This window comes from Montipora foliosa, chromosome 6 (assembly GCF_036669935.1).
Source record: "Montipora foliosa isolate CH-2021 chromosome 6, ASM3666993v2, whole genome shotgun sequence".
NCBI classification, from domain to species: domain Eukaryota; kingdom Metazoa; phylum Cnidaria; class Anthozoa; order Scleractinia; family Acroporidae; genus Montipora; species Montipora foliosa.
In genome coordinates, this window is record NC_090874.1 from 68,328,688 (window position 1) to 68,353,687 (window position 25,000).

General features: G+C 37.5%; 3 protein-coding genes across 4 annotated transcripts in view; all 3 read left to right on the forward strand.

The window, feature by feature from the left end:
• The window catches only part of LOC138008261 (cyclin-H-like), a 1,373-nt gene extending 874 nt beyond the window's left edge, over positions 1-499 (forward strand). Inside the window, exon 1 of the mRNA XM_068855540.1 lies at positions 1-499. This exon is cut by the window's left edge and continues 874 nt beyond it. Coding sequence (XP_068711641.1) covers positions 1-173 — 173 coding nt within the window. The 3' untranslated portion in view covers positions 174-499.
• Positions 500-2,440: 1,941 nt separating this feature from the next.
• Positions 2,441-14,660, forward strand: LOC138008262 (ras-related protein Rab-27A-like). Of its 2 annotated transcripts, none has more exons than XM_068855541.1 (5): positions 2,441-2,706; positions 7,833-7,921; positions 8,295-8,440; positions 10,250-10,404; positions 12,295-14,660. In XM_068855541.1, exons 1-5 carry the CDS (start codon positions 2,545-2,547, stop codon positions 12,430-12,432), a joined length of 690 nt encoding a protein of 229 aa, XP_068711642.1. In that variant the 5' UTR covers positions 2,441-2,544; the 3' UTR covers positions 12,433-14,660. The 2 variants fall into 2 exon arrangements, with proteins under 2 accessions (XP_068711642.1, XP_068711643.1); XM_068855542.1 differs by lacking the exon at positions 2,441-2,706 and adding an exon at positions 5,361-5,539.
• A 1,450-nt stretch (positions 14,661-16,110) lies between these two features.
• The window catches only part of LOC138008263 (hepatoma-derived growth factor-related protein 2-like), a 26,204-nt gene continuing 17,314 nt past the window's right edge, over positions 16,111-25,000 (forward strand). The window contains exons 1-8 of the mRNA XM_068855543.1: positions 16,111-16,297; positions 16,403-16,476; positions 17,718-18,066; positions 19,916-19,963; positions 21,130-21,210; positions 21,485-21,544; positions 24,002-24,145; positions 24,786-24,833. Of these exons, the coding sequence (XP_068711644.1) occupies positions 16,232-16,297; positions 16,403-16,476; positions 17,718-18,066; positions 19,916-19,963; positions 21,130-21,210; positions 21,485-21,544; positions 24,002-24,145; positions 24,786-24,833 (870 nt within the window). The 5' untranslated portion in view covers positions 16,111-16,231. The remainder of the gene's footprint in view (positions 16,298-16,402; positions 16,477-17,717; positions 18,067-19,915; positions 19,964-21,129; positions 21,211-21,484; positions 21,545-24,001; positions 24,146-24,785; positions 24,834-25,000) is intronic.

Genomic DNA, 25,000 nt, shown 5'->3' on the forward strand with positions numbered 1-25,000 from the left:
TTGAGATCATAGTCTCACGTGTAACGGATCAAGCTAGGCCAACAATAAATAAAGAGCAAGTGAAGAATTTGGAACAGAAGCTTAAAAGCTGTCGAAACCCTGAAAACAATCCAGATAACAAACTGTTTAAGAAAAAGAGAGCAGACAAAGAAAAGCCAATGGACATGGATTGATTTTGTCCCCCTTATTAATTTTGAATTGTCAGACCTACTTCCTTAGATAGAATGCTCTTTAGCCCCAGCTCAAATACTGGCAATGCATTGGACGTTCAACTCTGGCTAAGGGGTACAACTTTAACCCATTGACTCCTGAACCACTCGCACTGACAGGTAAAATCGTCTGGTGTTAGACAGAGTAAAATCTATCAAGTCTCTATCCTAGGAGTCAATGGGTTAATTAAATTCAAATTTCGTTTTTTTGGCATGTGCCTCATCATGTTTTGTATCACCAGGCAAAGCAGAGTAAATAAATGAATAAACAACTGGTGAATGGAACAAAATTAATATCTTCCAAACTGAGACATTAAGTCAGTGCACTTTCTGTATGGTTCTTGTTGAAACTTAGTCTATATTTGCTATTAAGTGTGAATTGCTTTATACAAAATTAATTGGTTTCTCTGTTTGCCCATCAAGAAGCCTGCTTTATGATCAGCTACAGCCTTACCCATTCTCAAGCACTAGAATACACAGTGGTTTCCTTAAAGTGCTCAAGGAATAGCTCGCTTTGCATGAAACAAACAAGTGAACGGTAACTAAGAGTCTTGAAATCAAGAATAATAAATTGTTTTTCAATTTTCAAGAAAGGCATGTTGGTGTGAGAGTGAATTTTCAATAGAATGATTGAAATAACCATGTCAGGTTGCTTTATCTCGTTCAAAAAAAGGACCTGAGTTAGAGAGAGATTGAAGCCCACCTTTATAGCAGCAGTAGACTATGCTGAGGGGAACCTAAGTATCCTTTTTACAAGTCTCTATAAATGCATGAGTCAGGTGATGAAGTGTGTAGCCACTAATTTTATGACAGGAGGCTATGCACTGAACGACTTTAATTTCAGAAAAGAGTTACAACAACCCAATCCTTCACTCAGCCTGCAGTTCTGCATATGTAGGCATGTATCCATGATAACAAGCCAGATCATGGCATAATTTGCTAAGCAAGCAAACCAAAGCGGGACAGTGGGGTACAAATGTCAGTATTTACAGATACAAATTTTAAAAGATGTAAAGTGAGCCGAATTACGGTCGTTTTGCCAATTGTCAATCCGCCATTGCCTAGTAGCTCTTTGCTCTGGAGGGCCGTCCATCTAGGGGAAAGAAAACCTCAATTTCAGCCCCCGCTGCGTTGTGGACCTGTTCACAGGAAAGGTTTCAGGAGTAAACCTCGAGAAAAAATCCGGAGATGGAGTCCCAATAGCGGCTTATCGTTGTATTCAGCAGCGTTCCGGCTACCCCTACGGCGGCGCTGGAACCATGTGTATTGGCCTTTACCTTTCCAGTGAATAAATTCAGCGACATGGAGAGGTGGAGTGGGGTGGGGGGGGGGGGGGGTGGCGAGGGGGTCTCCTGGGAATCTCCAGGCTTTGTACCCTGAAATGAGGGTGTAACTCCATAGTCTCTCAATGGATGCCTACCTATTAGTAACATGTGCTCAATCCGCTTTCGAACTTCAAAACTACTCTGTTCAACAAACAAACAGTAGCGTTACCTGTTTGTTGTGGTACTGGAGTTACGTCATCCAACGGTGGTGAGCAAAGTTCTTTCTCAAATGACCTCACAGTGGAATATCAAACCGTTCTGTCGCTTCGTTGTGCGACCGAACCGTTTGCGAAACGACCGGTTACCACACTTGTACCACTGAGCCATAAGGAGGGGCTGTAAAAGAGTCAATGACCCCATACAAGACAGACCATCTCGTAAAAAAAAACAACTAATATTTATAAAACGGGCTATTATAATAAATAAATAAAGATACTAAAAACGTAATAATAATAATAATAATAATACAAACTCCCTAGCTCCTTCCTTAAGCTAGCAATCGAGTTGTTTCCTGACGAACAGATAATGGCAAAATGTTCCACATGTATACGATCCTATTGAATAAGCTGAACTTGAGTGTATTAGTTCTGGAATTAATTCTTTTTAAGAGTATCTTCATCTTTTCTCCTTAAATAATACCAATCAGAGTCCGAGAAAAACTGTACGTATGCCGATAATAGCCGTTTAGAGGCCTTATACAGGAATAATACATCAAATAGAAATCTCCTTTGTTAATCGTCAATATCTCCAACTTACCGAGACGGAATTTTATCTTTTTGAAGATACCTTCTAGGTTTTGTGTTATTTTTGTATCAGTCTCAGAGAAAACTCTGTTTAAGAAAGTCACATCTATCTTTGGCGGTTACCGAGTGATGTCATAGAGCCCTGGAGTAAAGTTGGTATCGTTCCAAAACGGTTTATATACACAACACACAAATTTTGCCAAAAGGACCTTACGTTTTGTGCTTCAATCTATTGGGTGATTTGAGACTTTCATCGTTGTCTTTGCAATGACAGAGGAAGATGATCGAGGAAGGGAGTACTTGATAAAATTTCTAGCCCTAGGAGATTCAGGAGTGGGTAAGACGAGCCTATTGTACCAATATACCGATGGACATTTTAACCCGCGATTTGTGCCAACAATTGGGATTGATTTTAGGGAGAAACGAGTGGTATGTATAAAACATGTTTCATTAGACATTTAGCAGAACAATCACAACTTGAAATGCTCGACGACAGACTGAAACATTAAACATTTCTGGAAGAGTGTGCCGCTCAGTCAACTCAAATTCTATGCCTTAGTCACACCCGGCCTTTTTTCTATCTGCTTTTGCTTAATGAACGACCTTCATTGGAATAACCTTTAATCTTCTAGAAACCGTGTCGCTTTGTCACTTCCTTGTCTTTCCACATTTTTTCGCTAGCCCGCGAATAAAGAAAAATAAATTAAATACTGACCGGACATTTTAACAGGTACCTGTTGAACCCGGGATCTTACCGAGTCCTTACTTTACATGTGTGACAGAGTGAGCCACACACATGGCCCATCATTTAAGTTAACTTGAACAATTTTAATATTTATTGAACGTTAGCAAAGTACAGGATGTTTCCAAGCGATACTACCCTTTCGCTTCACCATAAGCGGATCGGAAACTGAAATAAGTAGTTTTGACATTTCTGAGGAGAGTTCTATATTTGGAAAGTACATCCGACTTAATACATATCTTAACAGTTGAACGAAAATGTAGAAATTAGTTGGGTAGTTTATTGTGGAATCGAAAACCTCCATCAGAAAGTCACGAACCATGAAATCACGTGAACTTTGAGAACGTGGAGTTCGGGGATATACTAATTCTATAGAAAGAAATAGTAATTACCTATCATGCACTGACTGAAACACAAAGCAAGGTCATAAGCATATGAGAGGGAGTGGACGGCTTAGTCGGTGTACATTCTGTTTACGTATACTGTTACTCGTTTTTGTATGTCGGCAGTGATATCTTCATTTAAGTGTCGGTACAATTTAGAGTTGTTAAGTTGTCTGTTGCATTCGTCAATGTACCAGGTTTTATCCATAATAACCTACCGCAACTCTTGTCTGCTGGTTTATTACAATGTCTAGTCGTTGTTTAAGTTGGCGTATTGCCTGTTGTTCTGAGGTGGTAAGATTGTCACGAATAGGTTTAGGTTTACACGTAGTGATGTCAAGTTTAACAGTGTTTAAAAATGTATTCAGGGCCTGTTCTCTGTTAGTAGGTGGGTTCCAAGTACTCTTATTATGGAAAGGGTTGTCTCGTTTGTTCACGTTAGTTTATTGTTTACGGTCACTTCCGTTATTTTTCCGTTTCTCTTAGAATTTGAATTCAGATTTGTTTTAACTACCATATTTTACACATCTTTTGCAGTATTACGTCAACATCCATTACTATATATATTTATATAATAACCAAATCAATGCGCGCGCTCTGATTGGTCAATCAGCTATGTTTTATTGCGCCAGTAAACTCATGGAAAAATCGCGGGTCTTCTGAATTATTATATATATCTAAAAGCAATAGACCACAGGTTTCTATGGTTTACAGGCATGATAAACCACTTGGGATGTTGGAAGAACACTCGAAGAATTCGTCAATCACTCGCCTGCGGCACTCGAAGAATTCGTAAATCACGAGCCCCAGGCGACTGGGGCTCATGATTTACGAATTCTTCGAGTGTTCTCCCAACATCCCAAGTGGTTTATCATACCTATAACCCATAGAAACCTGTGGCCTATTGCTTACATATATATATATACAAAAAAACAATCCAATGTTAACTCTCATTGTACTTGAAGAAGGCTGTTTTGGCCAGCCGAAATATAGTACACCACTAAAATCAAATCTACGTTGTATCGGCTCTTGCTCAAAATACTTTAAACGCATTCAACATCGATTCAACGTATTTCAACACGGTAAAATATGAAAATGTTACACTGGTTAAAAAATATGTGTAACATGTTCATATTTTACCATGGAACCACCTGGTTACAAATCAGTTTTTTAAAATATTTCAACACGGTTGAAAGGCAACCGGTTTGGACAATGCGGATCATGTGAAGCAAATGTTGAAGCCATGCCGAGCCTTTATTTTACTTCTTCTCGGCGAAAAGATACAGGTGTATTCTCTAGGTGGGGTTCGTGCTCTCTCATGTAGTCCATTCCTTTCCGATTTTTTCCACAACTGTGAATAGAGGGTGGAAAGATTTTCGTTTCCAATTCAAAAAATTGATTTATTTGTATTCATTCATTTTTCGTCTTTCTCATATAATGGAGATGTTTTTGAGGAATAAAATAATAATGTTTTTGCGGATCTAGGGGGAGGGTGCAGGGGGTGCGCACCCCCCCCCCCCCCCCTCCTCCGATATGACCTGAGGCTTTCAAAAAAACCGGTATTCTGCCAAAAAAAAACCGTCACCAGTCAGCTACGCCATTCCTCAGTGTAGGGCATCCCATCCTAAGAAAAATCCTGGGTCCGCCCCTGCAAATCCTTACAAAGAGATACCCTGTGAGCCAGATATCTGGGAAGATCGAAGGGCCTCTGCTCGCGGGACACACAAGAGAACGAATTGACAAATGAAAATGCTCAATTTCGGTTTTTAGCTAAAACGTTGCTAAAAGGACTAACTCAACCTCGTTCCCAGGGTCCTCTCCTACTCGGCCCCAGTGGCGAGAGATGAGGGCGATTTGCCGCCAAAGTTTTTCAAAAAAGTAACCAATCAGAGATCCCAGCAATTCGGGTTGACCAATGAGATAAGGTGTTAGATAAAACTCGTTTTTACCGCAAGTTTCAAGGAAACCTCCCGATTCAAACATGGCGGAAGCAGGCGACTATGATTATCTTTTAAAATTCTTGGCACTCGGAGACTCGGGCGTGGGGAAAACTAGCCTGCTATTTCAGTACACCGATGGAACATTCAATCCTAAATTTATTTCCACAGTAGGAATAGATTTTCGTGAGAAACGGGTGGTAAGTGATATTCTTTAGCTTGATCGTTCGCGTCAAAGAACTCACTGTCACCCTTATTTTCATTAATATTTTAAGTTCAAGGATGGGTACTTGTTCTCAAACAAATCATCATCGGATGTGTTATATGAAGAAACAATTTAATTGTCAGTCAATGGACTATTTTCAATCCTGTCCATTGCCGCTCTAACCAGTAGCTTGAGCCAAAGCTCAGACACATTTGTTGAGAAATAATTTTATAAAGGCAACTGAAAAACGTTCTTTGTTAAGAAAGAAATGCAGTGCCTTACGCACAGGACAGTGATCAGTTCATTTCAGTTTATTATTCGCTAAAGAACTTTCTCTGGCAAACGCCGGACAATTTGACAGTGTCGAGGTACATGTATGTGTATGCAAGACTAATAATGTTTCAGTGGGCACACGCCAACATTTTATTGTCGTAATCAATGGTTTTCGCTCATTGTTTCAATTGAACGCCTACACTTTCCCTCTTGAGTGCTCAAACAAATGTACACGGCATTAAATTTAGCCTTGAACACGCTAAGGTCCGTTAAAACTGCAATGTTTTAAAACTCCTCATAAGAAGATATCAATACGATGTTCCCGATGACAATTTTTTCTAATCATATGGTTCCATAAAATTTATGGATCTACGTCTGTTTGTTAGCAAGTTTCAGTTTGAATATATAACAACTCCTTAAAGGGGTTTCACAAATGAAATTGGAGAATAAAATGTCTTATTACGTACAGTACACATATCATGCTTAACTGTGTGCCATTTACTTTATCTGAAGTCAAATTTTGATTCCAATACAAGTAAAGGAGGGAAAATATCTGTTCACAAACGTTGTTGTTATTCAGATGTGCCATCCACCATAACAAAAGAACCCTTTGTGTCAACAGCCAATCAGTCTGTGGTTGGCACATAAATAATTATTGGTCACGTCAATGATATCTATGGTATACAACCAAAATAACTTGTAAAATTTCTTTTTATGTTTAGAAGTTTTAATTTTTTAATTTGAGTCCTAGATGGTAAAAGAAAAACTTCAGGCAATCAAATATTCAACTTTCAAATGGTATTGATATAAATTTAATATGCAGTGGATAAGAAAATCTATCTCTTAAATTGCAGCTGGCTGCTAAGGAACAGTATACAAAAACTCAATCTTGGAAAAGTGATTATTCGTCCATGAAAAAAGGAAAAAAACACTTTTCCAACAATGCAAGTTCCCCATAATGCTTGTTGGCATTAATATTTTCAGATCACTGCAACCTAATACTTTATTTCAAAGTTTTTCATGAATATTGACAGACGCAGGTGTTCCAAAGCTCTTTGAGTTGTGAAAATGCAAATTTGATTTTCCCCACTTGAACATTTCTCTTCTGTGGTTCCTCATGCACCAACTGTATACTTTTTAATCCTTGGACAAAAGGTTATGAGGAGAATGAGATTGACTCACCAAATAAGAACAGTATTTTGAAGAGTTTTGCTGACACATTTCACAAGTTAGATCAACTGGAATACAAACCATAACTTATTGGTTTTTAGGGGTAGTTATGATCCTCGCAGATATAAATGCAGTTTTAGCAATTGCAAAGAGAAGTCTGAAAAAATGAAAAATTGAGGACTTCAACAGAGTTTGAACCCATGACCTTGTGATACCAGTGTGATGCTCTAACCAAGTGAGCTATGAAGCCACTGACGTTGGGAGCTGGTCATAGATTCACTTGATTTCATATCCTTGGTTCAAAATATTATGATTCATTTTTGTATCATTTCATTCATTGATTGGTTTTTATGTGGAATTTTCTATTAAGTTGTTGTTTTGAATAATTATTTTAAGCCATTGACTCCTGAACTGTCTCCCATTTCTGAGTAAAATAGTAGACCTGGCATTGGACAGAGTAAGATCTGTTAAGTCTCACTCCTACAGGGAGTCAGTGGGTTCAAGTTTACTTGTTTTGGTTAAATTTCAAACAGATACTGTATATCAGTACAGAAAAACACTTAACTTCTGTAAAGTCTGTAATCACAATAATTTATTATTTGTCATTATCCACAGTGAGAGGTACATCTGAATAGGTATTTTGTAGCTGGGCCTGCATAGTCGCTAAAACTCCTTGACTTGATCAATCATCAAGATGTTACTGTATGGTTACCTGGGTAAACATATCATCAAAAGAAAATAGATTCCAGAAAATTGTTATGCCATTAACTTTTGCTTTTGTTAAGTACCTATACTTACAGTATATCGTCATAATATCTGTGTCTCAGATTTACGTTTGATTACAGATACATCATCCTTTGAATCCAGATGGGAGTCGTTCAACAAGGGGACAGAGGGTTCATTTACAGCTATGGGATACTGCTGGACAAGAAAGGTAAAATTTATTATAAAAATTATTATTGTCAATGCATGGCTACAGTAATAATTATGTCATCTAAAAGACTGGTCAATAATTCTTCTTGGGTATGTACATGTAAATAAAGAGTACAACGTAACTGAAGATTGCAAAAAAATGAGAGACTTTCAATGAAAACAATTGTTGCTGAATGAGTGAAAATGTTTAGGGTCCAGTATTTAATAGTGCTGTAGTGAACGTAAATTCTGCCACAATAGTCTTTCATGAAAACAGAATGTTTTGTGTTTTAGGATTATTTTGGATCATTTTTGTGTATTCTAATTCAAATTGGTATTTTAGTCTTAGTTTGTTAACTACAGTGTTGTTGCTAATTTTGTGTTATTCATTTCAGATTTAGAAGTTTAACAACAGCTTTCTTCCGGGATGCTATGGGATTTTTGCTTGTCTTTGATTTGACACATGAACAATCCTTTCTAAATATTAGAAATTGGTTAAGTCAGCTGCAAACGCATGCATACTGTGAAAACCCTGATATAGGTACGTTTATGTGATGTCTTTTAAATATCTTTATTTCGAAAAGACAGTTCATAATTTATACACTTTATTCCTGAAAACTCAAACCTTATAAGGAAGTCCAGTTGGAGAGAAAGCGGCAAGTTTTGGTTTAGCGATTGAAATAATATATTTGACGATATGTATGTTATGTATCTGTCTCAATTCAGGGACCTTTGTTTTCTGTTTTTGGATCATAATCAGTTTGGCCTCTGCTAAGAAAAGGGGTTTTGCTAAAAGCAGGCCGGCAGCCCAGCGGCCCACGGCCCGTGGCCCGCGACGGCCCGGCGGCCTGGTGGCCCAGTCCTGATTTTCCACAGTTTTTTTGCCCAGAGGTAAATCCACGCGCATGCACAGTTCTGCATTGGGTTTGGGCGTGCAAAATGAACAACGGTGAGTTTGAATTCGTTTACCATTTTAATAATCATTTCAATCCTTTTGGATCCTTTCTTTTGTTGCATGGATCGTTGTCACTCTGTTTATTCGTCTGTTTACAGAACCCGATGTAAGTTATTTTCAAACCACAGTTTGAGATTGAAAATTTCATAACCTAAATAATGAGATATGTGAACTGCGTATTGTCACTGAGTTGCGTTTTTCAGTTAATAAGGCAATCACATGCTCACTCTGTAATCAGATGATCTTACAGTAATTCTGTGCAATGGCAGGCAACAGTTATGAACGGCGGTAGATTTGCGTTTGCATGCTTTATTCATGTAACTCTGAAAAAAAAAGATTCGCAGTTCACATATCTCATAACTTATGATATTTTCACATTCAAAGTATGGTTTGAAAATAACTTACATCGTTCAATAATGAAAGTCCTCTATTGTAATTATCTGAACGACATGCAACAAACAGAAACAAGGATTCAAATGATTAAATGGTAAACGACTTCAAACTCACCGTTGTCCATTTTGCACGCCCAAACCCGATGCAGATCTGTTCATGCGCGTAAATTTGCTGCTGGACAAAAAAACTGTGCAAAATCAGGACTGGACCACCGGGCCGCCGGGCTGTCACAGGCCGCAGGCCTGCTTTTAGTAAAACCCCTAAGAAAGGGACCTGGCACTAGCTGGCCCATGTTTGTCTTGTTTACTCATTTCACTTTCTTATCAATCCGTGTGCATGTGACACGAGTTTGTGTTAAGACCGATTTAACCAATGTCCTTAAGAAATGCGTGGACTCCTATTTTTGATAAGAAAGTGTAGAATGGGTTAGGCCTACTTAAGAGAAACAAAAGCGTAGAATGGGTCAGGCCTACATGTACAAAAGTGTTTTGCCCTGGACTTGCAATGTTTGCCCCCTGGTGATCCTTGAACCCTTTGCGTATAAACAGGGATCTGATTACTGGTAACTCGTTCATTAAACCTATGTCCTTACAAAATAGATGGACTCCTAGGCTATTTAGTTTTGGTTGTTTCATTGTGCCAATTTCAATTTAGGAAAAGGTTAATGATGCATAATAATAATTATTATCATTTAATAATTTAAATGTGAGAATTATTTTTTGTTGCACACGTTTTAACACCATGAAAACAGTAATATTTTGTCTTTTTTATCAAACTTATAGTGTTTTTACTGTATAAATAGGATGCTTGTTTTATTTCCGATTTTCAGAGCGAAAAGGTGCCATTTTCTAATAAGTTATTTCAAATGCATGAGGTGAAATTAAAATTTTATGATCCAGGTTAAAGTGGGGTGTGATCATCTAATCAAATCCTTAATCCTTTACCAAGTGCCCTGGCTAGTACAACTGAATTTGTGGCAAAATTATCATTATTTCCTTACAGTTCTGATTGGAAATAAAACAGACCTTGAAGACCAGAAACAAGTTGATGAAAATGAGGCTCGGACACTTGCTGAGAATCTTGGACTGAAGTACTTTGAGACAAGTGCTAAAAGTGGGCACAATGTTAGCGAGTCTGTGGAAGCGCTGCTTGATCAGGTGAGATGGCTGCAGCATTGAAAAAGTGTTGCAAGTTTTCATTGCTAGAAATGGTGAGTGTGTCAGACAGATATTTATTTTAGATTATGGACAGTCATAGCGATCTGGAATACTTAAGAATAAGTGTCAAGACTGTTGTCACCAGACATGTTTGGTTAAGGAAGAAATAATTTGATATTTAGACTTAGGTAGACTTTACAATGAATCAAAATTACTGTAAACATCTGCAGATAGACCGCACTTTTTTTTCCAAAAATCGTCGGTGGAAATCAGGGATGTGGCCTATCTGTGGGAACATTTGATAAAGGTGTCCAGTTTTCCATCTTTGCATCCGAATGTTCCGCTCCCGCTCTTATTGTAATGCAAAAATCTATGGAAAAACTGTGTTGAATGAAGAAATTCCTGTCAAAAAATACCAGAAAAAGATCAATTGTGTGTCACATTTGTTAGAAACGATGTTCATACGTAAAGTGCTAAAATTGTGGGTACGACTTTGAAGTATTTTCCATTTCAATGTTAATATTGAGTTTCTGTTTGACGACCAGTGGATGTGGATACAGGGTCTGAAATTGCGACCAGCTGGTCGCCAGTGCAACTGATAGTAGAGCCTTGGCAACCGAAATTTTCAGGCTGATCACCAGCTGGCAACTGATCCAGAAGTCTTTCAACCTTGTGTCCAACTAAGCCAGCAATATAAGGAACAATTTATTTTTTTTTTAATCGAAAAATTCATGCACTGTTTTACAATGTAGCTCAAAAATGAGAGAACTATTGCCATAAAATTACCCACTTGATGCTTGTCTGCCACGCCATGTAATCAAACGACAACAGCCGCCGCATAATTATAATTTTTTCATGATATTATGCCTCATACATGAAGTAATTATACTTGTATACCGACAAGATGCACAAACAAGTGCTTTCATTATTTTTCGTCGACTACTCGACTGAAATGTCTGCTGGCGAGCTGCACAAGTTTGTGAGTTATTTATAGAAAGAATGAGCCAACAAAGGATTTTATGTAAAGTATATCGTGAGCATCTGAAGCAGAAGCAGTTAATTTAGCAATGTTGAGGAAAGATAATCTGGGTTCAACATTGCTTCCTGATAGCGATGCTGATAGAGTGAAAAAGTCAAATGCGCAGGGGTTTGCCTGGGGGAGACTTGATTGATACCAACGATAAACTTGTGGTTGATTCAAAAATGATTTCTGTGATCTCCTTCAGTTGTAAGGAAATAAAAGATGGATTATACAAATGTATAACAGGATTAAAAGAAAATTGCAGAGTTCATCAGTCTAAAATACAGCATACAGTGGCTCATTTTCTGTGAAAAAGAATAAGCAGGCAGGCCAAGTCAAACTCTTTGTTGGATGGTTGTATGTTGCTTGGTATTCTGTACTTACATGTACACTGTAAGAGACCACAATTCATTTCTATTCACTTGAAAAACATTGCAACTGGAACTCTTGATGATATCCCTTGATGAGTTCAGTAGTGACGTCAATGCTCAGAGACAGGTGTAGCTGAGGCGGTTATTGTGTTATTCTGTTTTGACTTTCTTCTAATATGTGTGGCTGTAGCTTTGAATACCTATAAAATGGAGGGAGGAGGGTTAAAGGTGCACCCGGAGGGCCACAAGTTTATCAGCAACTCTAGTTCACTGTCATGTGTTACCCTGGTAAAATAAGGATCTTTACCTTTTTAGTTACATGACACATGAGCATGCAGGTCAGTCTCAGCCCGACTCTGCTGTACACGTGCACTAGCCATTCTTCTAGTCCTAATAAACCCTGGGCCAACAATAACTATCGAGGGATACTTTTTCATTGTTGGACTCCCAAGTTTTTCCTTGTCACTGAATTGTTAATTTGTTTTTACCCCTTAACAGGTCATGAGAAGAATGGAAAACTGTGTTGATAAGGCTACACTACCCAATAATGTACTAAACAATAACCAAAATAGAGGCCCAAAGCTAAGAGAGGTTGATGAAGCAAATGATGAATCACAAGGCAGCTGTTCATGCTAGAAAACATGCTAACACAAGATAACCCTGACTATTTAACCCTGACCCCGAAACTTACTACAGTACTTTGTAAAAAAGACAACTTTTAAAATCATTGTCCAGTTCGCATTAATCTTGCCAGGTGGCGATAAGCTTCTCTTGGTATGGTACCTTCTCACAAGGCTATCAACTTCTTCCAATATGTGCATCAAACATAGACAAAGAAAGGAGAAATGACCTGTTTGTTGAGAAGGATATGGTTTTGTTTTCAGGCCATTATCTACAGTCAGTAACATAATAATGCAGAAATTGTTGAAGTTGTCTTAGAGGGAATGAGTGAATTAACATAATTATTGCCAATGCAAGACAATGTACATGATGAAAGGTATCATGCCTGGTGACAAATTCAAGCTACATAAAGGGCTCAAAACGTTTATTTTTAGCAGAGGTTTTAGTATGAGAAATAAGTTGCACATATTGGGTCCATGCGACTGGGATCATACTATATTTTAAGGCCACCTATTAGGACTTGAATTTGTACAATAATATTTATTCCAAGGCCCAGAAATGGAACTACTATTAATTATTTTTTAGTATAATAATATTACATAGGTGATTATTGAAAATTCTCTATGCTGATTGGTTGCAATTGAGGTGATTATTGCGCGATAATCACCTACAGTGTAAGCGCTTTTTTTCAAAATGCTAGCAAGCCGTGGTGACAAATGAGGAAATTTATAATAATTATTATTGTTTTATAGAAAGTGCATATTATTTTGTCAAATAATCTCCTATGTAATTGTACTAAAACAATATTATTATTTACCTCGGGCTTGGTGATTATCTGTGACTGAAAACCGAGGCAATTCACCTTGCCTTTGGCGAGTAATAATTTGTTGTTAAATTGCAAGTCAAGTTCTGCCCTCATTGTTTCTTTTAAAATGACATTTCAGACTCACTTATTATTTTGGAGACATGTTTCTGTACATGTATTTCTTCATTTCTTAACCTTAAGTACCACTGTAGATTGATTCAGGTTTGGTCAGTCACGTTTACTTACATGTACCTTGTTTCTTCACAGTTATGCATGTGACCAAGTTTGCATAATTATATTTGCTGGATAAGTTGTTAATAATCAATGAGTATTGAATGATAATACAAAGGTAGCATTGTTAGTAAATTAAAAAAATAATGACATTTCATATAGTCTTCATTATGGTTTTTTCAATTTATTGAATTCTACTCTCACAAAATGACATTTTTAAAATCGAATTTATAGGACACTTTAAGTTATTATTTTTAGAACAATTTGTTATTATAATGCTTAAGTTTGAACTAAGATCTCAACTTTTGATTCTTATAAAAGCAGTAAGGTCGACCTGTTCTTCATTTTGGTGAAGAAAAGTGGTTCAGATTGTAATATCATTTACATCATTAGTCAGAGTTTATTAAACATCTGCTCTGGAGGCCGCTGTGCCAAAGGAGGCCGAGACCTTATCATTAACAATAACATTGTAATTTTACTTTTTTAATTGCAATGTAGCATTTCATGTTTATTTGCTCACCTAACTTTGTAAAAAGGCTAAGGATTACCTTTCTCATCTTTAATATTATTGTATCATGGATAAGATGACAAAAAGGGATTAGTAAAAGAAAGTGATTTAAAGCAACTTTACTTATTTTGGCTATTTTAACAGAAATGAATTTTTTTCAAGCCAACTTTTAGTGTTTATTTAAAACAGTATTTAGTTGGATTTTTTTTTATCTGTATGCATATGCGTGTGTTGATCTTGCTGGAGGCTTTTGACGTTCTTCCAAGAATTTCTAGATGTTTCTGACAGCAGAGGATTAATACGATACTGTTTTAAAATTAAGGGCTAAGTAATCCTTTTGCGAAATTCAGAACGATCAATAATATTGATTTGGGATAGGTGTCCACTCAAAACTGTGATTGTTCATTCTAACTATTCCTTAGTACATGTATTTTGAAGGGAGGAGGAATCTTTACATGTATATGCTTTATTAACAACTGCAGTTTAAATAATTGTTATAAAATTTTAAACAAAGCAACAACCAAGTGTCTGATGCAAAAATGTTGCTTTTAAACTTCCTTTAATTTTTGCTTGCAAACCCTCATAGTCAGTTTGATACTCTTCATTTGTAAATTAGCCATTGATAGTGAAATTATTTATGTGACCTTTAATAAGGGTCAAAAAGCAATGACAATTGAAAATAAATTGAAGTTATACTGATTTTGTACTTGCTTAATATAGAAAGTTCCAATAATAATGTGGACCCAGTTGTACAAAAGCTAGACTGCTCGCACTCCCTTCTCATTCAGTCGAGCCGCCCTCTTTAGTCATGCAAGCTTGCGTGACTAACTTGTGACCGACCCTGGGAAGGGGGGAATTCCCATATAAAAAGGGGAAGAATGCTTGTCGTCTTGCTTAGGGCCGATTTACACGATACGATTTTGTCGCATGCGACAAGCTCACGACAGGCCTACGACACGACTTACGATTGTCGCAGCGTTTTAAAACATGTTTTAAAATGATACGACATTTTTTCTGACGTACACAACAATTGTAAATCATGTCGTGGGCCTGTCGTAAGCCGTTGTCGCATGCGACAAAGTCGTACCGTGTAAATCCTTAGGGGTGTAAATTTTGGAATTTGCTGTCACTTAGGATGTTCTGGGCAAAACGCAATCATATGTAGCCGTCAAGACCTCCTTTATGGTTGCGCACAAAGAATTATAAAAGTGTTTATTTATACTTTTATATTTGTTCAGGTTGGCGGAGGTATTAGATGATAATGTCTTTGCCATCATTAAAAGTCATTTCTCTGTTTTAATATGGTCTCTTTTGAGGGTTAAAAAAAACCAGGGTCACGCCCAGATTGGTCTCCTTTAGGGGTTTAATTGAAAATTTCTGACGAGCATCCCTCCCCTTTTTATATGGGATTTCCCCCCTTCCCCCCCCCCCCCCTACCCCCCACGGGCGACCGACTCGCTTGTCTTAGAAGAAAATGTGTAATAAATGACAACTGAAGTTTTAATTTTTTCTCAGCAAGGGTAACTCTCGTTATTTAAATATGAGGTCCAACAACGATGTTGTTGTGACCAACGTCGGGCTAAGCGGATTCAACGTTGGTTGATAGATTGGTATGGCTGTGTCGTGAGACAGTCGACTTCCGTTGGGGATACAGAACAGACGCCTTCCCAGTTTTTTAGGGATCGCAGTACTGTTTTCATGACACTTTGCCCCTATAGTAGTCTCCTACGCAGCCGTTAGCGTTGCGTGACCACTCAAATGACGGCTGCGTAGGAGACTACCTTTACAGATGAGGCTGAGGACGTTTGTGTTCTAGCGTTAAAATAGCAGGAACGGAAATAATTAAAGCCACGGGTAACCCAAACTCATAATTCGAATGCTCAGTCAACGTTACGTAACTATTTGTAGGGTTTAAATGGGAAGTTTGCTAGCCCAAAACGCCTCAAATCGATACAAAGACACAAGGTAAGTAAAACTAAGTTCATTTTATTTATATTCCTCGCTTTAAGCTTTTCAACATTTCATGTTTCCAATAAATACCCTACGAATCGTTACGTTAACTGATTAGTTTGATTAGTCATGAGTTTGGGTTGCCTGTGTTAAAGCAGTCTGAGCACTAGCCGTTCATTAAGGCTTGGTCGCATATTTCACTCGAACCAGTTTTTTCGACTTGGTCTCGGAGAGTTGCCGAGATCCATCTGAAATATCTGGACTTTTAGAACGGTTTAAGTTTTCTTGTTTACACTCAAATTTAAAGAAAGTAGGTTAGAATGAGTTTTTCTCCAGGTGATCTAATCTGGGCGAAGATGCGAGGCTATCCGCATTGGCCGGCGAGAGTAAGTACAGATTGGTTAGGCTGGTTTTGTTGTTGACTGAACGTCTAATGTAGTTGCATTATGAATTGCCTTATGTGATGAGAACATGTTATTTTCTTCACTTAGATTGATCTTCCAGCGGAAGGCGAGAAGATTCCTCCCAAGAAGTTTGCTATATTCTTCTTTGGGACACATGAAACGTACAAATACTTGTTTATCAATATTTGCATTGTCCTGTCGAGCTACTGTACTGTAGATCTGATCAGTAACCTAAAACTTGAATTATTATAAGTCGTTTGCACTGCAGAATAAGCTTACTGTTAGTTTATTTTGAAGTGATTTTATCAGAAGAAGTGTGTGATATTTTAAAGTCTTCTTGAAATTACTTTTCCACCCTGTGAATTTTCCCCTTACAGATAACAGCTTCTTTTAATAGTTTGTTGTCTGTTTTTAACACCTGTTTTCTATATAACAGCATTCAAATCAGGCATACTGCCCCCTTCCGTTGAAAATAGTGGGCTGGGAGGGGATTAGTCTTCAACCTTTGGTTTTAAGGAAGCATAGGTTGATGTCAAGATATTTTTAGGGTACTAGTTTAAAACACAGCGAATTTAACGCTTATTACTAATAATTAGTATTTTGGATCAGATTAACATATTTCTTCTTAACTTTTAATTCACTAGTAGTTAGGTGTCCCCAATTAAGGCCTGGCCAAACGCTCACAATATTTCAACACAACATCTTTCAACATTGTTGCATAATGTTGCGACGTGTTGAAAGAGCTGGGCAAATGCACGCAACATTTTCAACGCAACATGTCGATGTTTTGGTTCCCCAGGCCCCTGGTGCGCAACAAGTGGACCTAGCGCGTATGCCCTAGTGCAACAATGTTGCGTGAACATGGCCAGATGAGTACAACATCATGCAACATCCAAAATGTTGCACGAGAAATTTGCCCATTTTCAAATTTGATCCAACATCATCCAACATGTTGCAACATGTCGTATGCAACATGTTGTGCCCAACAATGTTGCATCATGTTGTGTTTAAATGTTGTGAGTGTTTGGCAAGGCCTTTAGTTTATGCATATGTAAGCTAGATCTATCTGACCCATTAATAAAGTTATTGATTGATTGTATCACTATCATTTTATTCAGTCAGTGTAAATACATGCATCATAATACAAAAAAAATCCTGGCAGTGAGTTTTTGGACATGGTCTATTTAGCTATGCTTAAACTTCATTCTCACTGGTGGAGTTTAATTAAGACATTTGGTCATTATCAAAATTAGGAACTTTGAGAGGAAAAGGTAACAAGAGAATTTGTGCAGTTGAAAGGTGTGTTTTTGAAGTTTATGAGATCCCCTCAAGAACATCATCATGCTTGATTGAATAAAATGTAAATTAATGAACACACCATTTTTTTCCTTCCTCTTCTTAGAGCTGTTATGCAAGCAAAGGATTTGTTTCCTTATGAGAAGAACAAGGAGAAGTTTTTGAAAAACCCAAATAGATCTCGGCGGGGATTTAAGGAGGCTTTGGTTGAAATTATCGAGAATCCTAAAGTTAAATGGGGAATGCGAGGTCAAGAAGATGAAGATGATGATGACGATGAAGAAGAAGAAGAAGAAGAAGAAGAAGAAGAAGAAGAAGAAGAAGAGGAAAAAGAAGAAGAAGAGGAAGAAGAAGAAGAAGAAGGGAATGACTCAGATGATACAGATAAAGAGGAAAAATCAGAAATTGAGGACTCGGGTCAAGAGGATACAGGAAACAAGTCCAAACATGAAAAGGTTAAAAAGCCACTTTACAATTTTATTTCAGCTGTTGCAATAAGGGCTTGACACTGTGAGCAAAAATTTCATCACTGGCTCATTATATTTTTAATGAAAACTTGCGGAATAACAAGCAGGATTTCTATCTGCCATGAAACAACAATCACATTCACAACTAAGGACGGAGTTGAAGGAGAGAACCTTAAAAAGATGTCTGATCCAAATTATTTTTGTTTTCAATCAGAGTTTTAAGTTTCAGGAAAAGTATGGTAACTGGTATACTTGCTTTGGCTTAACTAACATGTAACTGTATGTCCTTGCAAAAATATCGAAAGAGTGGTGTTTGCATAGGCCATAGACCTTTTGGCAGATACATGTATATGGTGGCTATTTGATTTCTATTGTTTCGAAAGACAATGTGGAATGCTCAGGAAGCAAATTATTAATATGTACTTGCCCCCAGAGCATCCCATAATAGCCACTTGAAACAACAGAAATCCAAATGGCCACCTTATCTGCAAAAAGGTCTCTGTAGCAATGCAGCAACACAGTTTATCAGAGAATACCGGTACACTGTAATGAATAAATGATTGAATGAACTGTATTTAGCGCTAAGGTACTAATTTGGCAAATTGAATCAAACGTACAACTAATATCAAGTGGTACATGTAGGTTCGTTTTTAAGGAGAGGGAAATACTGGATTACCCAGAGAAAAACTTCTTGAAGCGGAGCAAAAAAACTCAACCCATTTCTGGAAATCAAACCCTGGGTCGCATTGGTGGGAGTGGTGGGAGGGGAGTGTTCTCACCACTGTGATAGCCCCCTGCTTTCCAGTTACAATAGCTGCATGAAAACTGAGGCTGCAACCATTTCTCAGATAACACTGCATGATTGTTTATTAGTTCCAAAATAAAGGTCCACAAAATCATGGTTGAGAACTCGGGTATAATTTGTATTCGATCACATGATATCATAATTTTGGAAAAGTGAAGCTGTGGTTGGATAACTTTCCGAAAATCGAATAGGTAGCCTGCAAGCAAGCTCTCTTGCGGCTCTTGCGGGGTGGGCTACGTAGGCTATCGAAAAGGCTGTGATAGCCCCCTGCTTTCCAGTTACAATAGCTGCATGAAAGCTGAGGCTGCAACCATTTCTCAGATAACACTGCATGATTGTTTATTAGTTCCAAAATAAAGGTCCACAAAATCATGGTTGAGAACTCGGGTATAATTTGTATTCGATCACATGATATCATAATTTTGGAAAAGTGAAGCTGTGGTTGGATAACTTTCCGAAAATCGAATAGGTAGCCTGCAAGCAAGCTCTCTTGCGGCTCTTGCGGGGTGGGCTACGTAGGCTATCGAAAAGGCTGTGTTTAAATCCTTTACCCTATTTTAAACTTTAATTTAGTTTGATTAGTTTAGTAATGTTTTAGATTGCACATATACATGTATTTTATTCTATTTAATTTGTCTTACTTTAGTCTGTATTTTTCTTCACACAACCCCACAAACTTCATATTTTAATAATCACCATCATCTCTAAATAAAGGTTTTACTTACTGTAAGGTTTTAGTTACTTACATAATGGTCATGGTCAAAGATTCAAAACAGTTCAAATGTTGTCCATTGACACCTGAACCACCCTGGACCGCCGCCACTGATGAGTAAAATTGTCTGGCATTAGACAGAGTAAAATCCCACTTGTAGGAGTCAATGGGTTAAAACAGTGATAGCTTCTAACAAATCTTGTATGCCTGTCCTGATGTAACAGCCAGACTAATAGCCAGACTGATTTTACTTGTCAATGGGGAACCCACGGGATTTGATGGGTTAATTAATTGATGTTTCTTTTGGTGTTTTTTTTTAGAAGGAGAAAACTGTTAAGCAAAAGAAACGGGCAACGCCTCGGAAGAAGGTGGGTCATAGTGATAACCAGATACTGTTAGAGGAAATTTTGTATTACTTTCTATGCATCCTTGGACTTTAGTGTAAATTGAGTATCTCGCATGCATGTGATGGAAAAGAAATGCAGGTTAAGTGATTTCCACCTCTTTCATTTGTTCTTTATTATTCATAGATACAGTAAATACTAGACAATACTTTTAACCCCATCTCATTTTGAACAGCCTCAAATTCGTGTATGGGCCTTATTGGAATGTGTGAAAGGTGCCTGTTAAAGGAGTCCATCACATTGCATTGTGTGGAGCCTGGTCAGCATTCCGTCAGGGCCACAACAGTACTGTTTTTGTCAATAATGGCCATCAATGAAATGGGATTTATACAAGGAAAATCTACTGAATAATGGATCATATTATTTTTGGAATCCTGGCTTCTAGAAACCAGAGTGTTGTTTTAAAACCAAAACAAAAAAAAGGACTCTCAGACTGTGTAATGACAACAGATATTGAGCAGAGCAATGAACATATTGGAATAAGCTACATGTACATGCTTGTGTAGTTTCCACCTGTGCAAAAGGATTAGAGAATAAAGTCTGGGATTTGGGGAAATTAATGTAAAAAATAATGCATTTTTCTTAGTTGGTTAATCCTTCCTTCCTAAGAGTGATGCTTATAAACTTCCTCTACAGCCTGGTAGAGAGGGTAGACACCAGACTTTTGTTTACACAAAGATTATTTTCTTGAAGCCTGAATCCATTCTATTGGCTCTTGCATATTAATAATACATGTAATTATTTCAGACTTTTTAGATTAGACTGTATTTGAAGTACATGTAGTTTCATATACTGTAATTTGATCTAATGCTACATGTAGCATGCAGCTAAATGTACATGTTCTCATGGTAATATTGGTTTTTATACGTGTATTCTTCTCATTGGTTGAAAACGTAAGAGCGCAAGAGGTCTTAGCCTACCAGCGATCTTAGGAGTGGATTAAAAAAAAAAATCAACAAATAATTATTACTTTTGCCACTCAATTTACAATAATTATGGCTTGTGTGAGCATTACAAGCAATAATCTTGAAAATACTTTTTTGTGAAGGCTTGCATGAACTTGTTCAAGTATTCCAGCAAAAATCAAAATAAGATTCTAGTTATTTAAACTTTTAACTATATATTTGTAGGAGGATGTGACAAACGAAGGAGGAACAAAAAGAAATCAATCAAACAGCAGAAAAAGAGCCAAACCAGAGTCTCCTGAAAAGGTTACAGTAATAAGCTTCAATGTAGAAACAGGCAAACACTTGTAGGTTAAATTAATTAATTAACTAATTAATTGATGATTAAGGACAATTGAATCACAACATGCAGAAATAAAGGTTCTTGAACTGGTAGTGGATATCTTACAAATAATTTATGTGTACAAAGTACATGTATTACTACTCTGTGGGGTTAATTATAGTTAATGTTTTCCCTGTTTGCAAATATCAATTACAAAGATTTGAAGGCAATAGTGCATTTTTTGGTTTCCATTTGTAGGAGAGCTCTTTTGAAGAAACTCCAGATGAAGAGAGCTCAGGTGATGACAGAACAGAAGAAGTAAGTTCAGTTTGAGTTACTGTATTACTGGAGATACATACACATGCAGTGTGTCAAGTATCCCCTTTACAAGGAAGCAAAATAGTACAATAATTATTGTTAATTTCAATCAACTCTGCACATACTGTAATATCAAAACATCTTGTCTTTGGGGAAGCTTTGCAGTTAATTATTAATGGAATACTCTGGGCTAAGTAATGTTTACCAGGGCTCGAGATAATCGAAAAAAATCCAGTCTCAATTTTGCAACAAGATTTAAAATTTAGTCGCAAAATCATCTCGCTGCGTTGTGTTTTTCAGCGGTTTAGCAAAACAAAATATTAGCCTGCAATACTTGTGTAAAGTTCAACCGTCTGAAAGTGTGGGGAGGGATTGAATAGGTAGCAGGGAAAGGTTGGGGTTGATAAATTGTTAATTAGTTGAATTATCAATAGGATTGACTTTTATAGAGATCTCTGGATGTCGCCGTAAAACTGTACAGGTTATTAATCAATCACAAGTTTGACACTTCAATCACAACTATTACATGTACGTACAACAATTTACTTGCCTCTTGTGTGCTTTGTCGAGAAAGTTTAATGCGTCCTCTCCTCAGTCTCCCGCAAATTTATGACAGTTAATCGCACAAACCAACAAATATATTGTAAAGCGAATTGGGGGTATAACGCCCTTTCATTTTTCTTGGCCACTTCACAAACGAATTTGCTTGACCAAAAGTTTAGCATATTTGGCGACATGTGCTCTTAGCTACTGAAATGGGCCCGTTCTTGAACATCTTCGCATTTGAGACGGGCCACTGCAACAACTTCTGACATTTCTCATTTATTTTGCTGTTGCTACTGCCATTCCTCAAAGACTGTTCTACCCCATTAAGTGTTGTGTTGTGTGTGTCCGACCTTTACGGGCTTTTAGTTTAAAAGGTCTCCCGCTCATATTAAATTTTTATCTATTACATAATTATACAAATTAAAATTAAAGTCTGTTTATGAGCCAAGTGGCCCATCAGAGCTGGAGCTTATCCTGGTTTCTGTGGCATGAAGCGACTACGAGTATGTTTTTTTACTCCCACCTGGAAGGGATGCCAGTCCATCGCAGGATTACCCCCAGCATTTCGCCAGTACCCATTACACCTACTACACCTGGGTGGAGAGAGGCACCATGGGAGTAAAGTGTCTTGCACAAGAACACAACACAATGTTCCCGGCCAGGACCCAAAACCGGACCACTTGATCCAGAGTCGGGCACACTAACCATGAGGCTACCGCGCCTCCCACAATTATACAAAAATGCATAACATACTGTAGGTCAAGTTTGCTTAGATTATAATGAAGTAGGTATGTTGCAAAATTAAGTCTTCAGGATGACAGGCAACACAAAATAGTGACAAATACCGGTATAATATTTTGACCCATAAAATCCCAATACAGTTCGAATGCTACTCATACAGAATTCTAAGTAATACACTTTAGTATAAATACACAGGTGATTATACAAAATTGCGTGCTCTCATTGGCTCGCTATCTCGGATTATCAGCTGATAATCACCTCGACGGACAAAATGGCTGCCAGTAGTCGTTTTGCCACTTTAAGTGAAAATGATTTTTTTTCTCTTTTGTGAAATAATCACCTGTGTATTTATACTAAAACAATTATTTGCCTCAGGCTCAGTGATTATCGGTGAATATTCACGGATAATCACTTCGCCTTCGGTGAATAATTGTTAAAATTAATAATTATCACACACTTATCTTACAAGTCAGATGCTATTTTCATTGGAGAACTTATTGGCTTCTATCACTAAGATGAATGTTTGTCATGGAAGCAAAAAAGCATGGGGTTGCCAAAATATTCCAAGTATTGTGTTAGTAAATTTTGCAGCTGGTCTTCCTTCATGTATCTTTCCAATGCTTTAGGCCATTGCTGTTGCCAGCTGTACTGCATGGTTGGCAAATCATGGCAACCCAGCATTGAGCTCCAAGCATCATGATGATAAAATCATGATGATAAAATCAATGGAAAAGCGGGGAAAGGGAGAAAGTGCTAATCAACGATGCCAATGCCCAATGTTTAAAGTCTACAATGTGCATTGTTAGTACATGTAGTTGTACTAACAAACCAGCAACACAGTTCAGTTTGCCACATAAAATTATTATGTGTACATTGGTTTCATGAGTACATTAATAGGTCCTGATGCATGTGCATGTACATTGTGTATAATATTCAACACTTGTTACAAAGGATGTGCAATGACTCCCAGCCCTTGTTGTTAACTCCTTTAAAAAATTGCATGATTTAATGACTCATTAACTCCTCAAGCACCCCAGGATACCCCAGTTGACAAGTGAAATTGTCTGGCCTTAGAGTAAAAATCTGTCAAGTTTCACTCCCTGGAGTCATTTGGTTAACTACACATGTACATTAAAAAAGGGTGACTTTAATTTTCAAGTTGTTTTATAGGAGTATAAACCAGTTCCCAAAAAGCGAGCTACTGAAAAAGCTAAAAATAAAAGGAATACTTCCAAAGATGTCGCTGACGACAGCAGCAGCAGCAGCAGTGAAGATGATGAACCAGAAGAAAAAGTAGGAAATACTGATATTAAGGTACAGATGAAATTGTCTGTGGACACCCTTGGAGCTAAGCTTCGCCCATTGACACCTCAAACACCCTAGGCCACCCCCAGTTGGCATGTACGTGTAAAATCATCTGGCGTTAGACAGTAAAATCTGTCAAGTCTCACTCTCAGGTGTCAATGGGCTAAACGTACACAGTGCATGAAGATGGTTAGGAATGAACCCAGTTACTGAATAAATCCAGTTTATTGTGTGTACGTATAATGCTTTCAGGTCATCTGCTAGAATTAAGAGATACAACTTCACTTGTAAGTTAAGATTGTTTTTGCTATCCATAGCAAAACTGGTGGAATCAAAATAATTTCTCCACAAAAGGTAGTGAAATGTGACAATGCTGGTTCCTTTGTTTTCTCTTTTTATTGTACATGCATGGGTGCATTGTACATGTAGGTGGTGTTAGACAAGCTCTTGATCATCAGTATGTTTTGACAACTCTGGTCCTTATTCAGTGATTTGGTGCAGTTGTAGAGTTGTCTGATTCATACATGTATCTCTACAGTAAAAAACTTAAGACTAGCACATACACCCACATAATTATTAAAGTATTCCTAGCTCAAGTAAAACCAGTATGTCAAAGAGAGTATTTTATGATTATGCTGTTTCAATTTAGGCAGAGAAATCTGGGAAAAAGAGGAAACTTGCAAGCTCTGAGGGCAAGGTAAGCAACTTTGGTAGCCAAATGCACTGTATTGTCAATACTTACTGACAAAAATGAAGTTGTTAGCCATTATTGCATAGGACTATCTTGCATCAGGGAACCTGCCTCCAAACTGCTTTCAACAGGCTGTACAACATGTACATGTTTTACCCAAAATATTTCAGTGA

Bases quoted from the DNA above. Each gene is read 5' to 3' on its own strand.
- LOC138008262 (XM_068855541.1), top strand. From the start codon at position 2,545: ATGACAGAGGAAGATGATCGAGGAAGGGAGTACTTGATAAAATTTCTA. The intron at 2,707-7,832 runs GTATGTATAAAA...GTTTGATTACAG, and splicing joins ATTTTAGGGAGAAACGAGTG to ATACATCATCCTTTGAATCC. The intron at 7,922-8,294 runs GTAAAATTTATT...TATTCATTTCAG, and splicing joins GATACTGCTGGACAAGAAAG to ATTTAGAAGTTTAACAACAG.